This window comes from Camelus bactrianus, chromosome 7 (assembly GCF_048773025.1).
Source record: "Camelus bactrianus isolate YW-2024 breed Bactrian camel chromosome 7, ASM4877302v1, whole genome shotgun sequence".
Lineage (NCBI taxonomy): Eukaryota > Metazoa > Chordata > Mammalia > Artiodactyla > Camelidae > Camelus > Camelus bactrianus.
The window spans coordinates 5,281,168-5,302,787 of record NC_133545.1 but is presented as its reverse complement, the minus strand read 5'-3'; the positions used below and the strand labels follow the sequence as shown (position 1 = coordinate 5,302,787).

General features: G+C 60.5%; 1 protein-coding gene across 7 annotated transcripts in view; it reads right to left on the bottom strand.

The window, feature by feature from the left end:
• Positions 1-3,631: 3,631 nt before the first annotated feature.
• The window catches only part of KCNH2 (potassium voltage-gated channel subfamily H member 2), a 32,551-nt gene continuing 14,562 nt past the window's right edge, over positions 3,632-21,620 (bottom strand). For 3 of the 7 annotated variants that reach the window (XM_074366771.1, XM_074366774.1, XM_074366773.1), the window contains exons 3-15: positions 18,053-18,217; positions 16,326-16,769; positions 15,524-15,822; positions 10,680-11,108; positions 9,769-10,156; positions 9,249-9,448; positions 8,504-8,756; positions 7,200-7,393; positions 6,834-6,933; positions 5,905-6,177; positions 5,646-5,832; positions 5,134-5,311; positions 3,632-3,908 (exon numbers count right to left, since the gene is read on the bottom strand). In XM_074366771.1, coding sequence (XP_074222872.1) covers positions 3,780-3,908; positions 5,134-5,311; positions 5,646-5,832; positions 5,905-6,177; positions 6,834-6,933; positions 7,200-7,393; positions 8,504-8,756; positions 9,249-9,448; positions 9,769-10,156; positions 10,680-11,108; positions 15,524-15,822; positions 16,326-16,769; positions 18,053-18,217 — 3,239 coding nt within the window. In that variant the 3' untranslated portion in view covers positions 3,632-3,779. Of the gene's footprint in view, positions 3,909-5,133; positions 5,312-5,645; positions 5,847-5,904; positions 6,178-6,833; positions 6,934-7,199; positions 7,394-8,503; positions 8,757-9,248; positions 9,449-9,768; positions 10,157-10,679; positions 11,109-13,640; positions 13,795-15,523; positions 15,823-16,325; positions 16,770-18,052; positions 18,218-19,912; positions 20,067-21,620 lie in introns of those variants that run through there. The other 4 variants (XM_074366776.1, XM_074366772.1, XM_074366775.1 and 1 more) reach the window with 4 other exon arrangements.

Sequence of the window (21,620 nt, the reverse complement as noted above, 5' to 3'; positions counted from 1 at the left end):
CTGGCAGAGTGCCTGCCATCTCCCGAGCCCCGCAACAGAGGCCCCTCGGGGAGAGGCAAAGATGACCAGTAGTCAGTCCCCCTTTGGACGACAGACAAGGGAACAGGCAGAACATGTGGGGACTCTAACAAAGACCTGAGCTGTGTGTTGTAGGAGGTTTAGATGAACCACGAAGCCTAGAGAAGTCTTCCTGGAGGAGGTGATGTCTGAGCGAGGACATGAAGGCTCAAAGGGTTTCTCCAGGCCAAGAAGGACGGAGTTCGTTTACAGGAAGAGGGAAAGACAGGCAAATGCAGGGAGAACTCAAGTACAGTTAACAGGATGTGAGCTCTCGTGGCTGGGGTATCAGGCACGCGGCAGCAGGAGGTATAAGGGCAGGTGAGTCTGAAAAGGAAGACGAGAACTTTCTGTGCCAAGCTGACGCGGAAGGCTTTGTCCTGCAGGCAAAGAGGAGGGAGCCATCTGTCCCCTCAGGACCTGGGCAAGCTCCAGTCCATCTGTTCGTGCAACGTGGGCAGGTGGGCTGCAGAAAGGGCCTGGCACAACCTCCTCCCCTGCACTGAGCCAGGACAGACCCTGGAAAAGTCAGCGGCCTGCAGGGGCTGCCCCTGGAGGTCTGGCCAAGCCGGGGACGCAGCATCTGCGAGGAGGATGAGCTTGCTGGGTTGGGAAGCAGACACAGGGGTTCCCCAAAGCTCAGCTGAGTGATGGCCGTCACAAGATATCCAGCTGTGCCCCAAGATGTTCACCAGAAGGGATTCCAGCCCCAGAAGGCACCAGGCAAGTTCCCTAATCGTAACTCAGAGCAAGGACCAAGCCCCACGCACTGACTGAGTCAACAGAATGGGATAGAAGATGTAAACAGCCTGGTCCTTGAGGGGGTCATCACTGGGGTATCAGACCCCTTGTCTGCTTTCCAGCAGAGGAGACTCAGAGAGTGCCAGAAGCCCCGGAGCCCCTTCCTCAGCCCTCACACCCCCAGCCTGGCTGCACAGGAAGTCACAGTTTCCCCGCTCCTCAAAGTCAAGCCACACAGGCCCTTTCAATGTTATGGATTTTACTGCTAATCACTACCAAAATCTAGAGATGTCCGTTCAGTAAACTGTCCAGTGGGTGCTCTGGGGGAACCATTGGGCATGGTGCTAGGGGAACAGACAGGGACACAGGGTCACACAGAGGTGATGAGCCCCCCCCCGAATTTGGCAGTCCCAGGTAGGGAGAGTGGGGTGGGGAGAGCAGAGGGTCATGCAGCAGAACAGAGGGGCCCCCAGCCTGAGAGGGGCTCCAAGCATTTCCTAGAAGAGTCACCAGAGGACAAGCAGGAATTCACTAAACAAAAGGTGTTCCAGGCAAAGGAGCAGAAGGTACAAAAGTCTGCAGGGAAGAGAAGGTTCTAGAAATCCCAGACACTCGCAAAGGTCTCTTAGTGTCTTTCCTAGAGCAAGGGAGGCAGTGTGCCCAAGGGTCAGGCCAGTCCGGCGGGTGGAGGGTGAGGGAGGTGCTGGGACTGCCCAGGTTCACACTCCAGCTCCAGTCCGGACGCCGGCAGGTTACGCCAGCATCCTGGCCTTTGGTTTCAGGCAGCAAGAATAATGTTCACCACAAAGGGTGGGCTCTGTGAGCACTGATTTCTCCTATTTGTCCCTGAAATATGAGAGCTGCCACTGCCTGGACCGAGCAGGGCAGAAGCCCAGTTAAGGACAGGTGCAGGGACAAGCTTGCTCCTGGGCCCTGGGCAGCAGCTGAGCCACTTGGGCCTCACTCCGCTGCTGGGCCTTGAGGGCCTTTTGGCCCCAGCATGGCAAGTGCAGTGAGCTTCACCTGAACCTTCTTTCCCACAGTCAGCCTCGCGGTGGCCTCCGCCTCTGTCAGTCTCATGCCCTGGGCTGAGATCCTGATGGTGTCTGCTCGCGCCCAGAGCCCACTTCAGCTGACACTGAATCTAGGGCATCCCCCCAGCTAGAACCCCCACCCCGCACCCACACACATCAATCCACCAGGAAGGCCTGTGCGTGAGCTCCCACACCGTGAACAGGTGCATGCCCACACTCACACGTACACACAGGTGCACGTGCGGCAGGTCCTGTCACACAAAGCCACCCTCTCTGCTTGGCCCACCTCTCTGTGTCACCCCTCTCCGTCACCCAGCTCATCCTTCTCCCGTCTTCCCAGCCCTGTCCCCCAGGGCACACTGAATTTACAGGGGCCCCTCCCTGGTCACACCCTCTGGGAAGGGAGCCAGGGCCCAGGTGCAGAACCACCAGGAACTTCTCTCCTTCCCGCTCTGGGCAGAGTGCACCCTCCTGGCAGCTCAGAGACCGGGGTCTCCTCCCAACACCTTCCCAATCCTGGGCATGGGCAGCAATGCCTTTGTCTTCAAAGTGAGGTTAACAAACCCGCCTCAAAGGGTCAGACGGTGTGGGATTAAGCGGCCCCGGAGGCCTTAGGCAGCACCATTGCCCCCTGGCAGAGCCGGCCGCTCCCCGTCTGCTCCTCCTGCTGGCCCACAGCTGCCCTGCCACGGCCACTGCATGACTGCTCCTCTGAGAGGCTGCGTGCCCTCAGGAGACCAGCAGCGTGTGCACACGCACACATGTACACACACGCGCGTGCATACACGGCCACCACCCTTCACTGGCCCCAGAAGAGCTCTTCTGACTTTTTCCCCCAATAACAGGAATGAGCCACCCTGAAACTTCCACCTTCTTCAGGCAGCTCAGGGATCACAGGTGACCAAGTGATGGAGGTGATCACAGTGAGGCCCGTCTGCAGCCAGATACCAGGGGAGCTCTGGTCAGTGCTGAGAAAACCAGCGTGCCCAGAGCTGGTTTGCTGTGGGGGCCCAATTACATAGGGTCCATGTGAGTCTGGGTTAAGGTCAAGATAAGGCCAAGTTAGGGGCTTAGCCAAATACAGTCCCAGGTTAAAGTCAGTACAGGCTGGGTTCATGGACTGTGTAGGGGACAAGAGTATGGATAGATCAGTGGTCAGCATGGGGCCAGCTTCCGAGGCCAGTGTGGCACCCAGCAAGGCATCATGACCCTGGGGGCCAGACCCCAGGCCTGGGATCCCATTAGGACAACCTCTATATTCAGAACAGTCAGGTGGCTCTTTGCTCTCCCAAATCCAGGACCACATGGAAGTAGGGCCCACCGGAGGCAAGAAGCCCTGAAGGTGAGTCGTGTCAGGCCCCAGGGAGCAGCCCCCCCACTGCAACACCCCCACGTCCAGATGTTGGAGCTGCCCCTGCAGGCCCTGTGCACACAGAAAGACCGGCCCAGATTGTTGCAGAGAGGCCAGTGCACAGGTACACTGCGGCTGTGACCGTGGGGTGCAGCTTGCTGATGGCTGCACCCTCCCAGCACCACTGGAGTCTCCTCAGGATAATTATTTATTATTCATAGTCATCAGCATCTTCATTAATTATTCATATGATCCTTAATTATTATCCTTAACAATAAGAGCAGTAAATAGCAGAAAAGTCCTTGAGGTGCCTAAGGCCCAGGGCCGGGTGCCTCCGGGCAGTTAGACCAGCTACTGCCCCCAGGGCAGTGGGGGGACCACAGACCCCCATCCACTGCCCCGCCCTGCCCCTGCCCCTCCCACTGGGGCTCAGGGGACCGCAGGAGGAGATGGTCCCAAGGGCTGGGGGAGGAGCTGTGCCTTCCTGTTCCTCTCCCCTCCGCGGCCAGGGCCTCCTGGGCAGGGCCTCCACGGGGAGGGGCCCAGACAGTGCGCTGAACCCTGGGTGAGCCATGTGTCCACACTGGGCAGCCCCACTAACTTCCTGGGTCTGAGCCGTGTCTGTGCAGGGGCTGGGAGGTGAGGGCCCCCAGCTGGCCCGGCAAGGAGAGGCGTCGAGCGGGGCCATCTTGGGGTAGCTCCTCGCACGCCATAAACTGGGAAACCTGCAAAAGAAATGGAGTGAGAAGCCAGGAGTGGAGGATGGGGGGAAGGTCAGAGGACAGAGAGGGTCAGGAGGGAGGCCGACAGAAGAGGGCAGGAGGGGATAAGGAGATGGGCCAAGGCAGACAGAGCAGGACTCCGACCACAAAGGGGAGGCCCAAGGTTGGAAGGAGAGAAATGCACTCTCAAGGGCAAGAGCCAAACCCAGCAGCTCGGGGCCTCGGGAGCTTCCACCTGCCACAGGGGAGAGCCAAGGCCGTAGCTGCTTCCTTCCCCAGGGAACGTGGCAGCTGAATTCAAAACCAACCCAGAATAAGGGACCCTGAGCTGGGACAGAAGCTGGATGGAAAGAGAAACAATGTTCCTTCCTCCAATCTAGAAAGAACTCAGGGACCCAAAAACAGAGGCAGGCTGGCGGCCAGGCCTCGGAAGGCCAGGGAGAGTGCCAGGGCAGGCGGGAGGGGGTTTGTGGGTGCTGACGAGTCTGCTGTGAGATCTCTGCGGGGGCGGCTGTGAAGGGAGACTGGCACATTTGCTGACGTGGGCTCTGGTGTCTGCAAACAGGAGCAGGCAGCATATGGGAGGGGGGAGCAGATGCCAGAGGAAGTGGGGATCAGAGCCCAGGCCACCTCTGGTAGCCAGAGGAGCCCCTTCTAGGGGCCCAGACACAGCTCTCCTGTCAGGAGGCCACTCAGGAGAGGACAAAGGACAACAGAAGCCCATCTCTGGCAAGAGAGGAGAGATGCCGGCCAGGAGTGCTACCCTGGGGCTTAGCCAAAGCCTTGAGGACAACGCTGCAAAGGGCCCAGCATGAGAGCCACTGGTTGGCAGTAGAGCCAGACCCAGGGGGTGCCAGTCACTGCAGGGACCTGGGACCCTGTCCCAAGGGGACCCCGGCATACAAACCCACCACCAGGCCTTGGGCTCAACAGTCCCCTCTACTTGTAGCCATGACACAGGCACCATGAGTAGATCTGGCCATGCAGGTGACACTGGGGGAGCACATGTCACTCAACTGGCTGATTTCCTTGGCCCAGCTGTCTAGGGGCTTGGTTTGAGGGCTCTCCTGCCTTGCTCTGTCCTCACAGCTCCTGGAGCACAGCCTGGGAGGAGGGCAGGAACAGGGTGGGAGGAGCCTGGGGCCCAAGGCCGAGCAGAAAGGGTAGCAAAGCAGGTCTGGGAGGGAATCAGGGTAGAAAAGGCAGGGCTAGAATGCTCAGAACTTACCTGAGAAAGCGAGTCCAGGGTGAGGGTGGGGATGGGACTGACGGGCAGCAGAGGGGAGGTGGAGGTAGGGCCAGGCCCCGGGGTGGTCACAGCACTGTAGGCAGGTGGGACCAGCGTCATCTGCCTCTGCAGCAGCTGCAGAACGGTGGCCATGTCTGCACTCAGCCGGGTCTCCAGCCTGGGGCAAGAAGGAGGAGGATGCTCTGGGTCTCCAGGAGATGGAGACACGAGTAACTGTGACTTCGGGACCACCCTATGGACAGCCAGCTGGTCAACCCCAGGCTCACTCTTCATTCTAGGTGTGGCAGCCCCTGGTTCAGCTCTGAATGCAAGAAGACGGTCAAGCTACTGGACACTCAGACAGGACTGGACAGAGCGGACACCCCTGCACCCTGCAACACTGCCAGAAACCCACAGGTCACAGAGCAGTACTCCCACGCCCAACACCTACTAGACCGTCCCCCTTGACACACACAGCTGGGCCTAAGCTGGATCCCAGGGACCACCCTCACCTGTTGAGCTGCCTCTGGAGGGCATCCAGCCTGCTCTCCATGTCGCCCCGGGACCGCCGGCCCGGGCTGGAAAGAGGGATGTTGAGGAGGCTGGGGGCGGGGGCGGGGCAGCGAGGCAGCTCCTGGTACTGGCGGCCCCGGCTGTCCCCCCAAAAGCTGAAGATGTTGGACACTCCTGAGAAGGCGCCTGGAGCCAGAGAACTGGGTTGAGATGGGGACAGATGCCATTTCCCGCCCACCCGGGCAGCCCTGGCCCTACCTGACAGGGGGTTACAAGTGTCACTGCTCTTCTCTCCGTCCTCAGTCAGGGGGTCCCCACCCGGCAGCTCTCCGGGGGGCCTGGGGCTGGAGAAGGGCACCAGGCGGAGGGGGCTGGAGCTGCGGCCTGGGCCCTCATCCTCACTGCTCTCAGGGCTGGAGGGGCCGCTGGACAGGCTCTCCCCCCATGGCCCCACCTGCCGGCCCCGGCCACTCGGCCCTGCCCCCGCCCGGCTGGGCCCCAAGGCTGACACCTCCCCTGGCTGTTCCGGGTCTGTGGGAAACAGAGAATGAGCCTCAGAGGGGCAGGAGGCACGGAAGGGAGGAGGGGTGGAGCAGAGGGAAGAGGAGGAAAGGGCCCGGGTCAGGGGGATGGGAGCAGCCCTGGGAAAGGACCGCACAGGACCCCCTGGTTTGTCCCAGGTGGTTTCTTCTGCTCTCTTTCCCCACTTTCAAGAGGACTGAGAACTCCCAGTGCAGGACCAGGTCATCTCTGACCTCTGGTTGCACAAGCACGGGCCACGGCACTGCTGGGCGGGGCTCTTGGGACCCCGTACCCTCAAACCCCGTTCTGGCCTCCTCGCCCTCCTTTGCCCTGTCTTTTCTCCCATCATCAGTTCAAGGCAGCGCCCACCAAGACGCCAGTCCTGGAGGACCAAGCAAACTTAGGCACGCCCCTGCCCTGGAGGGTGGAAGAGGGCTTCCTGGAGGAGGTGACAGTTCAAATGGGCTTGAAGGGATGGGCAGCGTTTGGAGAGCTGGGGTGAGTAGTGGGAAACACTGAAGGTGGGGCACGAGGTCTGTGGAGCCTGTGTGGAGCAGACCGGCCCGCCCACCGCGCTCCGCCCTCCTCCCTGCCTCCCCTAGGCCGCGCCCCCCGCCCGCCTCCCGGCTCACCTGCACCCCGCCCCCTCCGCTCCCCCGCCTCACCCTTGTCCGTGCGCCTGCGGAAGGACAGCTTGCGCTTGCGCTGCCGGCTGAAGCCGCCCTCCAGCTCTGCACTGCCGGGAGAGCCAGGGATCATATTGGTCTGGAACCGAAAGCGGTGTCAGGGCCTTTGCGCGCCCTCCCACCCTGCCCGGTCCCGCCCAAACCCCCTCATTAACAGAAAAGGTGGGGCTGGGAGTGCCGGCTCTGGGGGATTGACTTCTGTCCCAGGACCAGGGCTGAGACTGGTATTTTTCACAACCTGATCTGACCCAGCTACCGTTTGACAGGCAGGGAAACAAGGCCAGAGAAGGTCACACAGGGAAGGGGCAGCCACCCAGCATGCAGCCTGCCGCGCCGCCCACTTACATCTCGCAGATTGAAGGTGATCTCCAGGCTGGACCAGAAGTGGTCGGAGAACTCGGGGTACATGTCCAGCACCTCCAGCAGGTCGTCCCGGTGGATCTTGTGCAGGTCACAGTAGGTGAGGGCCCGCACATCCCCGTTGGACTTCCCAGGCCTTGCATACAGGTTCAGAGGCTCTCCGAAGATGTCATTCTTCCCTGGAGGCCACCAAGAGGGGGGCTCAGCCCCTGGGGTGGCAGCAGAGGCAGCAGGCACCTGTCTTCTGGGCATTCTCACCCTGGGCCAGGCACCTCCCCTCAGTCTGGTCAGCAGCCTCCAGAGCCAAGGAAGCATCAGCCAGCCCCATCCTCCCGAGGCTCCCAAAGGCAGGACATGTGCAGAGCCCCAGGGGTAAAGGGCCAGGGACCTTGTGCCTCCCAGCTACTGGGCCAGCCAGCAGCTCCAGCCCAGGTGCCGGGATCTGCCCACGGCCCTGGCTTCCTTGGGTTCCAACTCTACTTGTACTCCCCAAAGCCCGTGTTCCAAACACCCTCCTGGCCAATTCCTACCCCCTCATTAACTGTTCTTCAAACTACAGATCATAACACAGTAGTGACTCAAGACCAGCATTTTGTTTACTGAAAGAAAATACGGCAGCACAGCTACAGCACAGCACAGAACAGAAACCGCCAGAACGCAGTACGGCAGCCGGCGTCCGGCAAAACTTTGGTTTTAGTTGTGTTTGGGGGCGTTTGTGGCATGAGTGTGTGTTTATGCTGAACTGAGAAGTTAAAATCTAAAAAGGCCCACCGTGACACATCTGCCCTGAGGTGTCCAGGGCCAAGGGAAGGACAGGCAGAGGGCAGGAAGTCCCCAGTGCCCAGGCACACGTGCCCACGTGCACAGGGAGTGGGGAAAGCAAGGGGTGGGAGGGGAAGAGGGGCAGGACTCCCTCGGCTTGGGAGGCGAGGGCTTGGCTGTATTGCCTGAGGCTGCAGGGAACCACGTGGCCCTTGGTAAAATCAGATGCATAGCCTGTCTCCACTGCCCACCTTGGAGCATCTGGATTTGGTCCTGTTTTAAGGAGCAAGAGTGTCACTGCCTATGAAGAGACCCCAAATGGAAGGCCCCAGAATTCAGCAGCCCACCCCATGCGGGGCTCCTCTCTGCCACGCCCCTGGAGAGCCTGAGTTTAAGTGAATTAAAGGAGCTCAAGGTCCCAGTGGGTAGTCCCCAGTCCACAGCCCCCAGGGCTATGTCCTTCCAGGGCTCGGACCTCTCCAGGCCTCAGCAGGCAGTTCAGGCCCAGCTCCCGGTCCCCGCCATACCCAGGATGGCCACCACAACATCGCCCCGCAGGATCTCGATGGAGCCCCGGGAGATGAAGTAGAGGGCAGTGAGCAGGTCCCCAGCGTGCACCAACGTGTCCCCTGGTGGCGCGTGCGTCGTCTTGAACTTCATGGCCAGGGCCCGCAGGCAGCCCTTGGTGGCCCCTCGGAAGGGCTTACAGTGCTGCAGCAGCGAGCGGTTCAGGTGCAGGCAGATGTCGGCCTGCAGGCACTCGGGGAAGCCCTTCAGCACCTGGGGGAGGGGGGCTGGCTCAGCATGCCCTCTTCTGGGACCCTACGCCCACCCCCCACCCAGATGTCCTGCAGGAAGCACCAGAGCATCCAGCATGGGGCCAGGGACCTGGGTGCCCATTCCAGTTCACCCGTCCCACCCCTTCTAGCTGTGTAGCCCTGGGGATGACGCCTCACTGCTCTAACCTCCAGGTTCTTATGTGTGAGGTGTGGAGACCAGCTCCTGCCTGGGGCTCTTGTAAGGATTAAACATGATCACCTAGAGCCTGGTCTGGCCCCCGCCCCAAAGTGAGAGCTCTCCCCGTCAACAAGCTCACAGGCAAAAGGTGGGTGACGTACCTCTCAGGGTCCTCCCCAGTGCTAACTGGGACCTCCTGAACATGGAGTGTGACTCTGGTGGGCTGATCCATGCTCACTGCACCAAGAGGAGTCCCCACGGTCACCCTGCTCCCTCCAGTCCCCACCAGCCCGTGGCCAAATGCAGTGGCCTCACCGCGTTCATGTCGATGCCATTGGTGTAGGACCAGGCATGCTGGAAATACTCCTCAAGGCGCTGGCGCAGTGGGTTGGGGATCTGGTGGAAGCGGATGAACTCCCGCACACGGAGCATCTGCGTGTGGTAGCGGGCCGTGCCCGAGTACAGCCGCTGGATGATGGCCGACACATTGCCGAAGATGCTGGCATACATGAGGGCTGGGAGCAGGGTGAGTGGGGCCATCAGTATCTGAAGGACCCCATCCGCCCTTGCCCCAAGTCAGGGACACATGCAGTCATGTCTCAGTGTGAGCACACACTCGCGATGCACACGCACAGACGCCCAGGAACACCCGCCCCTCCGCTCTGCCTTGTGCCTCTACCCTGGCGTCCCAGCACCCAAATGTGCCATGATGGAGGTCCCTGGGACTTAGAGACCCCACTCTGGCTCATCTAGCACCCTCCCTCTCCTCTGTCCTGGGCTCTTCCTGGACCCTGGACTGCTGGCTTTTCCTACCCCCGGCCCCGGGGGCACTCACAGCCGATAAGCATGACACAGATGGAGAAGATCTTCTCGGAGTTGGTGTTGGGTGAGACATTGCCAAAGCCCACGCTGGTGAGGCTGCTGAAGGTGAAGTAGAGGGCGGTGACGTACTTGTCCTTGATGGAGGGGCCGCCCAGGCCGCTGCTGTTGTAGGGCTTGCCGATCTGGTCGCCCAGGTTGTGCAGCCAGCCGATGCGGGAGTCCATGTGCGGCTGCTCCATGTTGCCAATGGCATACCAGATGCAGGCCAGCCAGTGCGCGATGAGTGCGAAGGTGCACATGAGCAGGAAGAGCACGGCCGCCCCGTACTCCGAGTAGCGGTCCAGCTTCCGCGCCACGCGCACCAGCCGCAGCAGCCGCGCCGTCTTCAGCAGCCCGATCAGCTGGAAGCGGGTGGGATATTCAGTGTTGGGGGCAAATGAGGAGCCGGGGCTCTGCAGCCCTCGGGGGCGGTGGCAGGGGGCATCGGAGGTGAGATCTCCAAAGACTTCCTCCCAGAACCTCTTCATAATAGAAGCACCTCCCAGGCGATGGGCCCAGCACAGAGTCACATTAATCTTCATGCTAGCTCTGTGACAAAGGGTTCACGGTCCCCATGATGAGAATGAGGAAATGGGCTCAGAAAGGTGCACCCACCCTAAGATGCCTGGCCAGAGGACCCACTAGCTTCCGGGACACTTCCATGTGACTCAGAAGCCAGTGGCCACTTTGGACAGACACATTAGGGAAAGGGGAGCTACTCTGGGCCTCTAAAACCAGGGAGAAGCTCGTATGGAAAGGAGAGCAGGCCCAGCTTAGCTAGGGCACCTGCGGTGGGTCTGTGGCCCTCCTTCTCTCACAGCCCCCTCGGCCCCACCACCTCCCACCTGCTTCCCTCCTTTCTCCCCTGTGTCCTTGCCAACCTACCTCCTCAGAGCCAGAGCCGAAGATAAGTAAGTCAAAGGGGATGGCAGCCACCATGTCGATGAGGAACCAGCCCTTGAAGTAGTGGACAGCAATGCGGCCAGGGTGGCTGACCACCTCCTCATTGGCGTTGACGTAGGTGGTGCGGAAGTTGATGAGGATGTCCACGATGAACATGATGTCCACGATGAGGTCCACCACAGCCAGCGGCTGGCAGGCATAGCCACAGTCGGGGCCTGCGGAGCCCTCTTCGGTCTCCTTCAGCAGGAAGGCAGCCGAGTAGGGGGTGAAAACGGCCGTGTAGATGACCAGCAGCAGGATGAGCCAGTCCCACACGGCCTTGAAGGGGCTGTAGTGCAGGATGGTCCAGCGGTGAATGCGCGGCGCCTGCAGCTTGTACTCCGGCAGCACGTCGGCCCCCAGGGACAGGACCTGAACGGGCAGGGAAGGTGGAGGCGAGCGCATGATGTCCAGCTGGGGTCCCAGCAAAGGAGAACAGGCCACAGACCATCCAGGGTAGAAGCAGGTGACATCTCTGCTGGGCCCTCCAGAGAAGAGGCCAAGTAGTGTCGGGGGCGGGCCTACACTCAGCCAAGTGGCCACAGCCACTGACCACCCCTCGACTTGGGCACTACAGTTCCCCATGCTGCACAGGACCTCCTGGCCAGCCACCTGAGTCCAGGGCACCTCACAGTAACACCCACAAGTACTGTCCCCCACCAGCAATGCAGACCCATAACTGAGGATATAACTCCCACCATGAGATCTTGCCCGCCCCCTCACCCAAGACCACATACACACACACGTGCACACAAGCACGTCCCACATACACCACGGTCCAGAAAATGCTCCAATGACCACATCTCGCAGCCTAAGCAATATAAATGGTGGCAGTCACTGCAGTTTCTTACAAGTCCCACTGCTGGTGGTCCAGGGACTGAGGGCCTAAATGTCCCTTCATGCCACTGGCCCGAGGACCCAGCCACCCAGATCCAGGTCCCCTGGCATCCAGGGGAGAGAGACCAAGACACTCCCACCCTCCCCTTACTCGCCCTGGACCAGAGCAGATGTTCAGAAGTGACCACCCAGCCTGCACAGGCTCACCTCACGTCCTGCCTCCTCCTCACTCAGGCAGAGGCAGGCTTGCCATTCAAACCAGGTGGCAGTAGCCACGTCACCCTTTCTCCCCAAGCCAAACTAGGCAGAGCTGAAGCCAGCTTTCCCACACTGTCCCAGGAGCCTCTGTCTATCCCCCTGTGGCCTCCCCTTACCCCTCAGAATCCCCAGAATTTCCCAGCCTGGCCCTGTCTTCCCTGGGCAGCCAAACCCAAGGCTCTCCCCCCACCCCGAGAGCCAAGGTTGAAGACCCCACAGGAGCAGCACTAAGTGTCAGGGCCCCGCATCCTCCAGCCTCTGTGCAGTGGGTGGAGCCCCAAAGATTCCCATTTATAGTCAAACTGGGGATTCCCCTGCAACCACCGCCCGCCCCCCCCCCAGGTGGGCTTCGGAGAATATCTCCTTAGAAGAAGTAAGTAGAAGTTAAGACGGGCCATAGTTAGGGGCTTAACCACCCTGGGGTGGCCACAGGGCTCCAGAGGCACATGATGAGGGTGGCTGGGAACATCTGAGGCCTGCGGCAGAGGAAGGAGAATGTGGCTTCCAGGACCCCACTTCTGCCCTGCTTTCAGCCCAAGCCACCTGTTCCTTAAGGCAGAGAACATGGGGCAGTGACCTTTGGGGAGTCAAGTGGGTACTGAAAAACTGGAACTGACCAGAGCCCTCGCAGACTAGGAAGCGAAAGAAGGGGCTCCTTGCCCGGCTCTCCAGGGACTGTGCTGGACCACACCTGACAGATGTGGTCCTGCCCCTCCTCCCCGAGTCTGCCCACAGCTGGACTAGCACCACCCCAATGCACACACACACACACACGCACACAGACACACACACACACACACACACACACACAGAGGAGACAAGCCCAGAACACAAGCCCTGGACCCACAGACCTCATCCTACAGGGGCTAGGCTCAGCCCTGGAACCACCAGTTTACCATACGGCCTTGGGCCAGTGTGCAACCTCCCCTGACCTGCCAAACCCTGGTTCCTCACCTGTGGCCGAGAAGACTCCCCCCCACAACTGTCCCCCAGCCACGAGGAGCGTAAGAGCCAAGACAGACAGCTCAGCTGCCGGGTGGGAGTCTCAGACTCACCCCTGAGCCACTCTAACGCCCCCCTGCCATCCTCCCTGAGCTTGCTCCTGGCTCTCTCACAGAAGCCCCTGGGGGCAGAGAGGTGGCTCCCAGGAGGAGCCTACACAGTCATCAGCCTGGGGAGCCACCAACACCTCAGGCTGCCCCAAAAGAGGTGAGCCAGGTGTCCCAGCTCAGCCTGCCCTCACTACTCATCCAGTGGCCTCTGACCCCCAGCCTCCTCAGACTCCAGGCCCCAAACCTAGACCCCAGAAGCAGCCCACGCCTCCCTCGTCCACCACAGGGTCCACCCCAGCACACGGAGTGCTGGAGGGGTGGGGCCCCAGGGCATCCAAGCCAGGCCGGGCTGCTGCCCGCCAGCCCTCTCACTGTCCCAGCCTGCTGAGGGAGGTGGGGTGAAAGCGGGAGGCACACTCTTCCCCCATCTCCCCACCATCCTCTCTGGGCACCCATTTCATTCCTGTTCCCCTCTCTTCCTTTTGCGTCTTGAGCTAGAAGACTGGGCCACGAAAGCCCAAGGAGAGCAGAAGCCCTGGCAACAAAAACACTGTCCACCTAGCCTGGCAGGCCTGGGAAGAGCAGGCTGGAGCCAAGAGTGGGATGAATGGGGCCACAGACCCCATGGCTCCCCAAACCATCCTGCATTTCTGAAGCCCTCTCCCCGCCTGGAACCAGAGCCCTCTGGGCCACATCTGACTTGTGGTCTCAGTGTCCCAGCCCCAGAGGGAAAGGGAGGGACTGGGGGATCACCTACCTCCTGGGCCACCAGGCTGGAGATGCGTACGGCCCGCCTCACCCGGCCTTTCTGGGCCCTGGGCTGCAGGGCCCCTGTCCCGCTCGCCTTCCCCGCTGGGGCCGCCATGGAGGACTTGGCTCCCCCCAGCCTGCCTGCCCTGGGGCCCTAGGGCCCAGCCAAGCACCTCACCTGCTCCCCAACAGCAGTCCCAGCCCAGGCTGTGCCCCAGAGGCTGGCGGCCTGGCTCCCGAGGCAGCCTCTGCCTCTGGCATAAAGCCAGGGTCGCTAGGGCTGGATCTCGGGGCTGGGGTCACCCTGGCAGTGAGCGTGGATAGCGGCCCGCCTGGCTCGGGCTGCCCATGGCCCCCTGGTGCGGGCCCCGCTGCCAGAGTGCCGCGCTGTGCCTGCTGCCAGCCCAGCAGCCGCTAGGCGGTCGGAACCTCGGCTCCTCCAGCCGGCCCCTCCTCCTCCCGGGTCCCCACCCCCACCCGCCACACTGGGCTCCCCCGCCCCGCCCCGCCCCGCCGGCCAGAGGCCCCCTCCCCCCGCGGCCCGCTCAGGGCTCCTGCTGCAGCCGCTCCCGCAGCCCGCGCCCCTCCCCCTCCCCCAGCAGCCCGGCCTGTCACCACAGATTAATGGTCTCCCCAACACCCCCGCCCAGCCGGTCCAGTGACCAGCCAGCCAGAGTCAGACAGACACCCAGAGATGGAGAGACTGCCCGGTGACCAAAGAGCCAGGAACACACGCGCGCGCTGACACACACAGACGCACAGACCACAACACGACAGCACACATGGTGGGCACCAGAGCAGGGCAGAAGCCTGGGCTCCAGGTGGGGCAAGAGAGAGGCAGGGAAGGGGTGAGGAGGAGGCAGCCAGATATGGGGCCTAGGGTGTGGGAGAACGTTCTGGAGTCAAGGCCAAGGGGCTGGAGACCTGGCAGGGGCCCAGAGAGCCAGAGGCAGCAGCGGGAGCAGGGCCAGGAGGAGGGCCGAGGAGGCAGCAAGCAAGCGGACAGCTCCCTCACTCGGGCCAACTAGGGGAGCTGCTGTGGGAGGGACAGGAAGGGGCAACGGGGACTGAGGCGAGGCAGGCGTGGGACAGGAGCCCCCACTGTTCCTACTTCCAACTCCTGAGCCTCCCCCACCCTACCCCCAAGGCCAGGACCGTGAAGGGGCTGAGATGGACTGCGCAGTGGGGGTGATGCCAACCACCTTACTGCCAAAAGGCGGCAGGAGACCAGCAGGTCCTGCCACCAGACAGTGCCCCCCAAGGCTGGCAATCTCTGGCCCAGGATTCAGGGACTTGATCCTCTGTATCTGTGCTCCCACCACCACACCCTCCCCTCCCAACACGGGAAGGAAACTCTCCTCTCCTGTGGTTTGGGGAAAGGATGGGCACCTCTAGGCCACCCTGGCCCTAGCACCCTCTGACTGGCTCATCATATTGGCCTAGAAGAATCAGGACCCCCCAGTCTCGACCTCTGTGGCCTCTTCTAATTGGAAGTCTCCTGTTGGTTTGCCCCCCAGTGCTCTCCTACCACAAGGTGTGAACAGACCCTGTTGTGCCCCTCTGGAGGCCTTCTCCTACCCACCCTGACCCTCCCAGGTGCCCAGCCTCAACTGCCATGTCCTCCCTGAGCCCCATCAACCTGTCCTCTGTATCTGCCCCATCCCAATGCTACCTCCTCTCCAGTCCTCTTTTCTCCAGGACCTCTCATACTGTTTGTTCTCTTGTCCCAACTCTGAAAGCCTCCCTTCCATCCCCAGCCTGCAGGTCCGCCACCTTCAAGCAGCCCTCAGTGACTGCACCCCTCCACCCCCACTTTTGACCACAGTCCACTCCCACCTTCCCTCCAAGCTCCTCCCAGGTGAGAGGAGAGCCAGGGAGCTGGGCACTGACCTGGGTGACCTTCTCAGTGACGTTGTGGGTCCGTTCCTTTATCTTGGGGGCTATGATCTCCCGGTCACTGGTGGGCGAAGCCAGGAAGGGGTCACCCTTGAGGTCCACAAAGTTGAGGGTGATTTGGGGAATCTTGCTAATGGTGCGGTAGCGCACGAGATCCGAATCTGATGTGGAGTTAAGCAGGCCGCTGCGCAGGGGGTGCATGGCCCCTGGGGTGGAGGGAAAGCGGGTCAGGGCAGCAGGCAGGGTCAAAGGCAAGTCAGGTGGACCACGTAGAGCTGAGGTGGAGACAGGCCCTGCATGAGCCAGGCCGTGGCGTTCAGTGAGTCAATGAAGCCAGCTCAGGAGAGAGGGGCAGAGTCACTGAGAAACAAGCAAGGACAGGCCCCTCCCCAAGTAAAGGAAGCAGGCTGAGATGCAACTATGAGATGACAAAGGAAGAAAAGCCTCCATAAGGGCCTGTTCAACGGGGCCTGGGGGCCTGCCAGAGGCCCAGGTAGGGGCAGTACAGAGATGCCTCTCCCGCCCTCCAGACTCCCCACGGCCATCCCCACTCCAGCTGGGAGAGCCAGCTGCGGGGCCAGCAGGGCTCTGAGAGTGGAAGAATGCAGGGGGATAAATGCATGATTAATGGACTAAAAGGCCACTTAATGGGATTAAATATGGGCTTAATGGGATTTCCGTCTCCCAGGCACACTGGACAGGGCAGGGAGGGAGGAAGCTGAGGTCCTGGAATGGGGCAGGCCTGGGGTGGGGACGCGGCCAGGCGGTTCCTACAGGGGTGGGGGCCGGCACTCACCGGTGCTGGCGTGTCGTGGTGGCGGGGGCAGCGCCCCAGCGCGCATGGCCTCGATGTCGTCGGCCGAAGAAGCGCGGCGCACGCTGGCGCAGCTCTCTCGGGAGCGCGTCCGGGCCAGGCTGCAGCTGGAGCCCGAGGCGTCGGGGTTGAGGCTGTGCGCCCGGGGCGACGGGTGCGGGCCGGGCGCGCAGGAGGGCGGAGAGCCGGGTGCCACCAGCGCACGCCGCTCCTCCGCTGGCCCAAGCCCCGCCACATGGTTGTCCATAGCCGTCACCTCATCCAGGGCCAGCGACTCGCTGCTGGGTGCCGCGGGCGTCAGGTCCACGTCCACCACCACGGCCCCTGGGGCACCCGCGCCGCCCGCGCCACCCGGCCGCACGGACGACTCCCGGGCGGTCAAGGCCAGCAGTGCGGGCAGCTTCAAGCGGAAGGTCTTGGCGCGGCCTGCGGGGAGAGGGGAGGCGCGTGGCGAGGGGAGGCGCGTGGCTGTGGGCACCGCCACAGCCCCAGAGGGGGCAAGGCCCAGGATCTGGAGCCCCAGTCACCAAGGGGAGGAAGGAGGGAAAGCAGGAGCCTTGACAGCCAGCACCCCTGCACCCCCACTCCTACTGCACAGAACTCAAGTCTCCAGAAAAGTCTAGAATACAACCTTATCTAAGGCTCTGGCAATAATAAACCACCATTTCTTGAGCCTCACATCACCGGGGTCTCTACACAAACCATTTGAGACTCTCACAGCTGCACTTGTGAGTACCATTATCTCTACATTTTAGACCTGAGGAAATTTAGGCACCAATGAGTTGTGTGATTGGTAGGAGGTCACACAGTAAATGGCAGGGTCTGCATCTGAATGGAGGAGTGATGCCATGGGTTCCTGCCATGACCTGCCATCTTGCAAATGGCACCTGTGGAACAGGTAGGGCCAGCGTTATTAACACTGCCATTTTAGAGCTTGAGAAACCAAGAGGTGATTTTTTCCTTCCTGTGACTCTAAGGGAATACTTAAAATTAAACCCAAGAGGGCCTTGGTTGGGGGCAGGAGGGGGGGATGACTCTGAGCCTTTGAGTCACAGGAGGATAAAGTGAGGTCCCCAGCCACAGGGACCACTCCCCTCGCATCCTCTTCTCAATTAGCCGAGGCCACAGCAGGGAGCTGGCCAGACCAGGAACAAGGACCAGAGGTAGAAACTTCACAGAGTTGAATCCATGAGAGAGACTGAAACTTCTCATGAGCAGAGGGAGCCACTTGGAAGTGGCCAGAGCCATCTGGGAAGGGTGAATCCCCGATCCCTGGGGCAGGAGAGAGGACCACTCCCAGGAGATGCTGTGGTGGAAACCCAAGCAGGTAAGGCTGTGAAACCAGTTGTGATCCTGCCCCAAGGACCTGTGAATCTGGGCTCAGTCAGTCACTCCACTCCCGTTTGTCCATCCTGAGCCAGATGGGACCAGCCGTATTCTCCGTGTTCTCGCCATCTTTTTGTTTTGTTTTGTTTTGTTTTACTATTAGGGGAGGTAATTAGATTTATTTATTTATTTTTAATGGAGGTACTGGAGATTGGACCCAGGACTTCATGCATGCTAAGCAGCTCACTCTTCTACTGAGCTGTACCTCCCCCCTACCATCTTTGAAAGGATCCCTTCCACACCCCTTCCTTGGGTAGCCTCATGATCCCAGGGAAGGGAAACCAGGTGTTTCTGCACCAGCCCGAGAGCACAGCTGCACCTACCTGGGGCCAGCCAGCTGGTGGGGGCGGCGCGGTGATTGGTGTCACGGGCTGGGGACCCCACCATGTCTTTCTCCATCACCACCTCAAAGTTGAGGATGAACATGATGACAGCCCCATCTTCATTCTTCACGGGCACCACATCCACCAGGCACAGGAAGCAGCTCCCTGCAGAGCGGGGACACAGCCACTGTGGTACCAGGCGGGATGGACCCCCAATCCTAAAGGGGCCTGTCCACTTCTGCCTCCCCCACTGCTCCCACAAACAGTCTCACCCCTTCTTGCCAGTGTCTCCTGCCCCAAGCCCTCCTCCTGCCACATGCCTGCCAGACTGAGTTTCTTCCCCAATCTGGCCGCTCCAGCTTGTTGCTCTCAAAGCCCGCCCTTTCTCTCTCTCTGCTTGTCTTGTTTCTCCAGCACCCCCTCCCTATGTGCAGTCTCCTCACACTGGCTTATGTTCCTTTCTCCCTGCGTTGTTTCATCTTCTTCCCTAACCTCTCAATGTATCTCTGCTTTCCCTCGTGCAAGGCAGCGCAGCCTGGTGGTTAAGCCCAGAGACTTTAGGCTCAGGATCTCAGGGTTCAGATCCCAGCTCTGCTGCCTCGTCGTATGTGCCTCACTTTCCCCATCTACAAAATGAGAATGATAATCATTCTTTCCTCATAAATTGTACAGATTAAATAAGTCAACACGTGCCAGCTGCCTAGGGCAATGCCAGGCGTGCACTGAACACTATAGACAGGTTAGCAGGTGTGCTGTCTGTCTCTGTCTTTTCCCTACGTCAGTACCCAATTGTTGTGTCATCTACAGCATGACAAGTTCAGAAGTTGAGAGCAGGAGTTTCAAAAATTTGGCATTGCCACAATATCCAAGCACATGATTTTTGTATTTCACACAAGCATTGGTCTGCAACTTACTAGAAATAAAACTGATCCTTCACCAGAGCCGAGAAGCACTGCTTCTACACCTTTCATCAAAGTCACTCATCTTTTTCTCTGTTCTTGGATTTTTTTTCCCTCCCAATCTCTCTCTCTCTCTGGCCACCAGAGCCCCTATTCTAGGTGATACCAGTCCATCAGGCCAAATGTACCCAGTCCACCTGGGTCCCTGTCCAACTCTGCTCCCTGTCCAGTGCACGGCCCCCTCACCCTCCCCTCTGCTGATTTCTGAAAGAAACCGTGGTGCGCTCTCAGGCTCCGCCTAAAGCCTAGCTCAGGACCCCACCTGCAGGAAGCCCTCCTGGATACAACAAGGCGCATTAACATCCTGTTCCTCTTTCTCCACGGACCCTGTGGGGACCAGGCATTTTCCTCATCTCCTTCTCTTGCCAGGGCAGAGACTTCTTTCCTTGTCTCTGCTCCCCCATGCTCATGTCTTCTCTGAACTGCAGGGGCCTAACTCACCAGCGTCTGCGTCCCCTCTGAAGAGCCTAGCGCCTAGAACACTGCACCAGCCGGCAGGTGCTCCAGTGCTAATGCTGAGGGGGCAGTGGTGAGGAAGGAGTCAAGAATCAAGACTGGTGGAGAGGAAGTGGCGGGGGTGAATGAGTCAAGACCAACAACCTGGAGGGGCTGGCAGCCAACCTAGCCCTGGGGAGTGCAGCCGCAGCTTCACCTTGGACCTGAGAAGGCCAGGCACAAAGGGCCTGATTCCTGGGAGATGCTGGCCAGGCTCAGGGAAGATTTTCCAGGGGAAAGAGCTGAGAAGGGGAAGATCAGCGCCTCTAACAGCTGTGGGATTTATCTCATGGAAGGAGATTCTCTGAACCCAACTGAAACAGGGTGGCACTGGGATGAGGGGGGCTGGACCAGGGGAGGGGCTGGCCAGGAATTCTCCGCCCCACCCCAAAGCCCTTCCACTCACCGCATCCCAGACACTCATGGCTCAGCCTGCAGGACCTGAGCTGGGGGGCTCTTTCTGGGTCTCCCTCCAGTAGCTGCTCCTGTCCCCTGACCTCCGGCCTCTGACATGGCCCGGCTGAAGCCCGCCTGTGGTGTTGGGAGCTGCAGGAGGCCGGGCCCAGCTGGAGACCGTTTGGCACCCAGACAGCCCGCCTAGAGTTTATGCCCTAATATGGTGATGGCCGGCAGCGGCCTGAACAGGGACTAGCCCTCAAAGGGACTAAGGAGAGGCTAGAGACCAGGAAACCTTCACCCTGCAGACCCCCAACACCCCACCCCTGGGAGCCAGTGATCCAGGCCCCTGATCCTCATTCCTTGCTGGAAAACTCATCTTAGATAAGTCCAGAGTCTGGAACCCCAATGGGCGCAGCCCTTCAGGATGGCCTGGGGATCCTGCCCCAGTGCACAGCCTCAGGATTCTGACCTCGAGGCCTCAGCACCTATGCCCACTTCATTCCAGCTTCCCAGCAAGAGAGGCCAGAGCTGCACTCTGCAGCCCAGACAGCCCAGGACACTAGCATCCCAAATTGCCAGCCAGTCCCTGCCAGGCCCCCAAACTCCAGATATAAGCCCCCCCTCAGCAGCCCAGTCCCACTCCCCAACCCTAGACCCACAGACATGCACATGGAGCCCTCCTGGTCCTCTCCCTTTGTCAATATTCAAGGAATTTTCCCTTTCAAATAACCCTGTAAAAGCCCTGTTATTCCAAAAATGTGAACTGGAGCCCTGCCTGATGGCTGGGGCAGGATTTGGGGGGTGGAGGGTGGGGGAGCAGTAGGCTCCAGCTGCTGTTTTCAAGGGGACATAAGAGCAAGGAAAGCAGGTGGCCCCCGTTCACCAGGGCCCCATCAGGCTCTGCCTCCCACCACCCTGCCTGGCTGGCTGGGACTTCCGTGAGCCAGCACAATACCCACCCCAAGCTCTTCAGCCAGACCTCAGCACACCCCATCCCATCACTGGCTGGAATTATGGCGGGCAGGGGTCCCTCTGGGTAGCTGGAGGTCAGCAGGCCAGAGGTGGGACACAGGGACAGCCAGAACTGGGCCTGGGTGCAAAACAAATTGGTGGGGCTCTGACCTTGGGCAAAGAAGTGATGAGAGTCTGTGGCTGGGCTGGCGCTGGATGCACAGAACGGTGCCTTGCCCTCCAGGAGCTCTGCACCTACCCACCCTAGACCCTGCTCAGCACTCTGCCCCTCTTCTCCTCCTACTTGCCCCGCCCCCCCCCAGAGCAGGTTCTGAGCTGAGGCTGACTTCACCCCAGAGCCGGGTGAGGCTGCAGTTCCGTCGAAAGCCGCTCTGTGGCAGGCATGGCCCACACTTCCGAGGCAGCCAGAACCAGGAGGAGGGGCAAGGAGGGAACCGACTGGAAGAAAGCAAGCGGAGAGGACCCCTGCCACACCCACAGGAAGCCTGTGGGGTTCCCGGGTGCAAAGGGGTGGGGCACAGGCACAAGAGTTAAGGAGCCTTTACTCATGGCATCAGAATGACTTTGGGCAAGTCACCTGCCCTCCCCCCGAGCCCCAGGGAGCTCATCCAGTACCCAAGGGAGGTCTTGATAAAAGGAGGAGGAAGAGTGGGAGATGCAGGTTGGGGGGGTGGGTTCAGGAACAGAGAGGCCCCTGAGGCCACCTGGCCCATGTGGCTGAAGCCGGAGAACACCCCACTCAC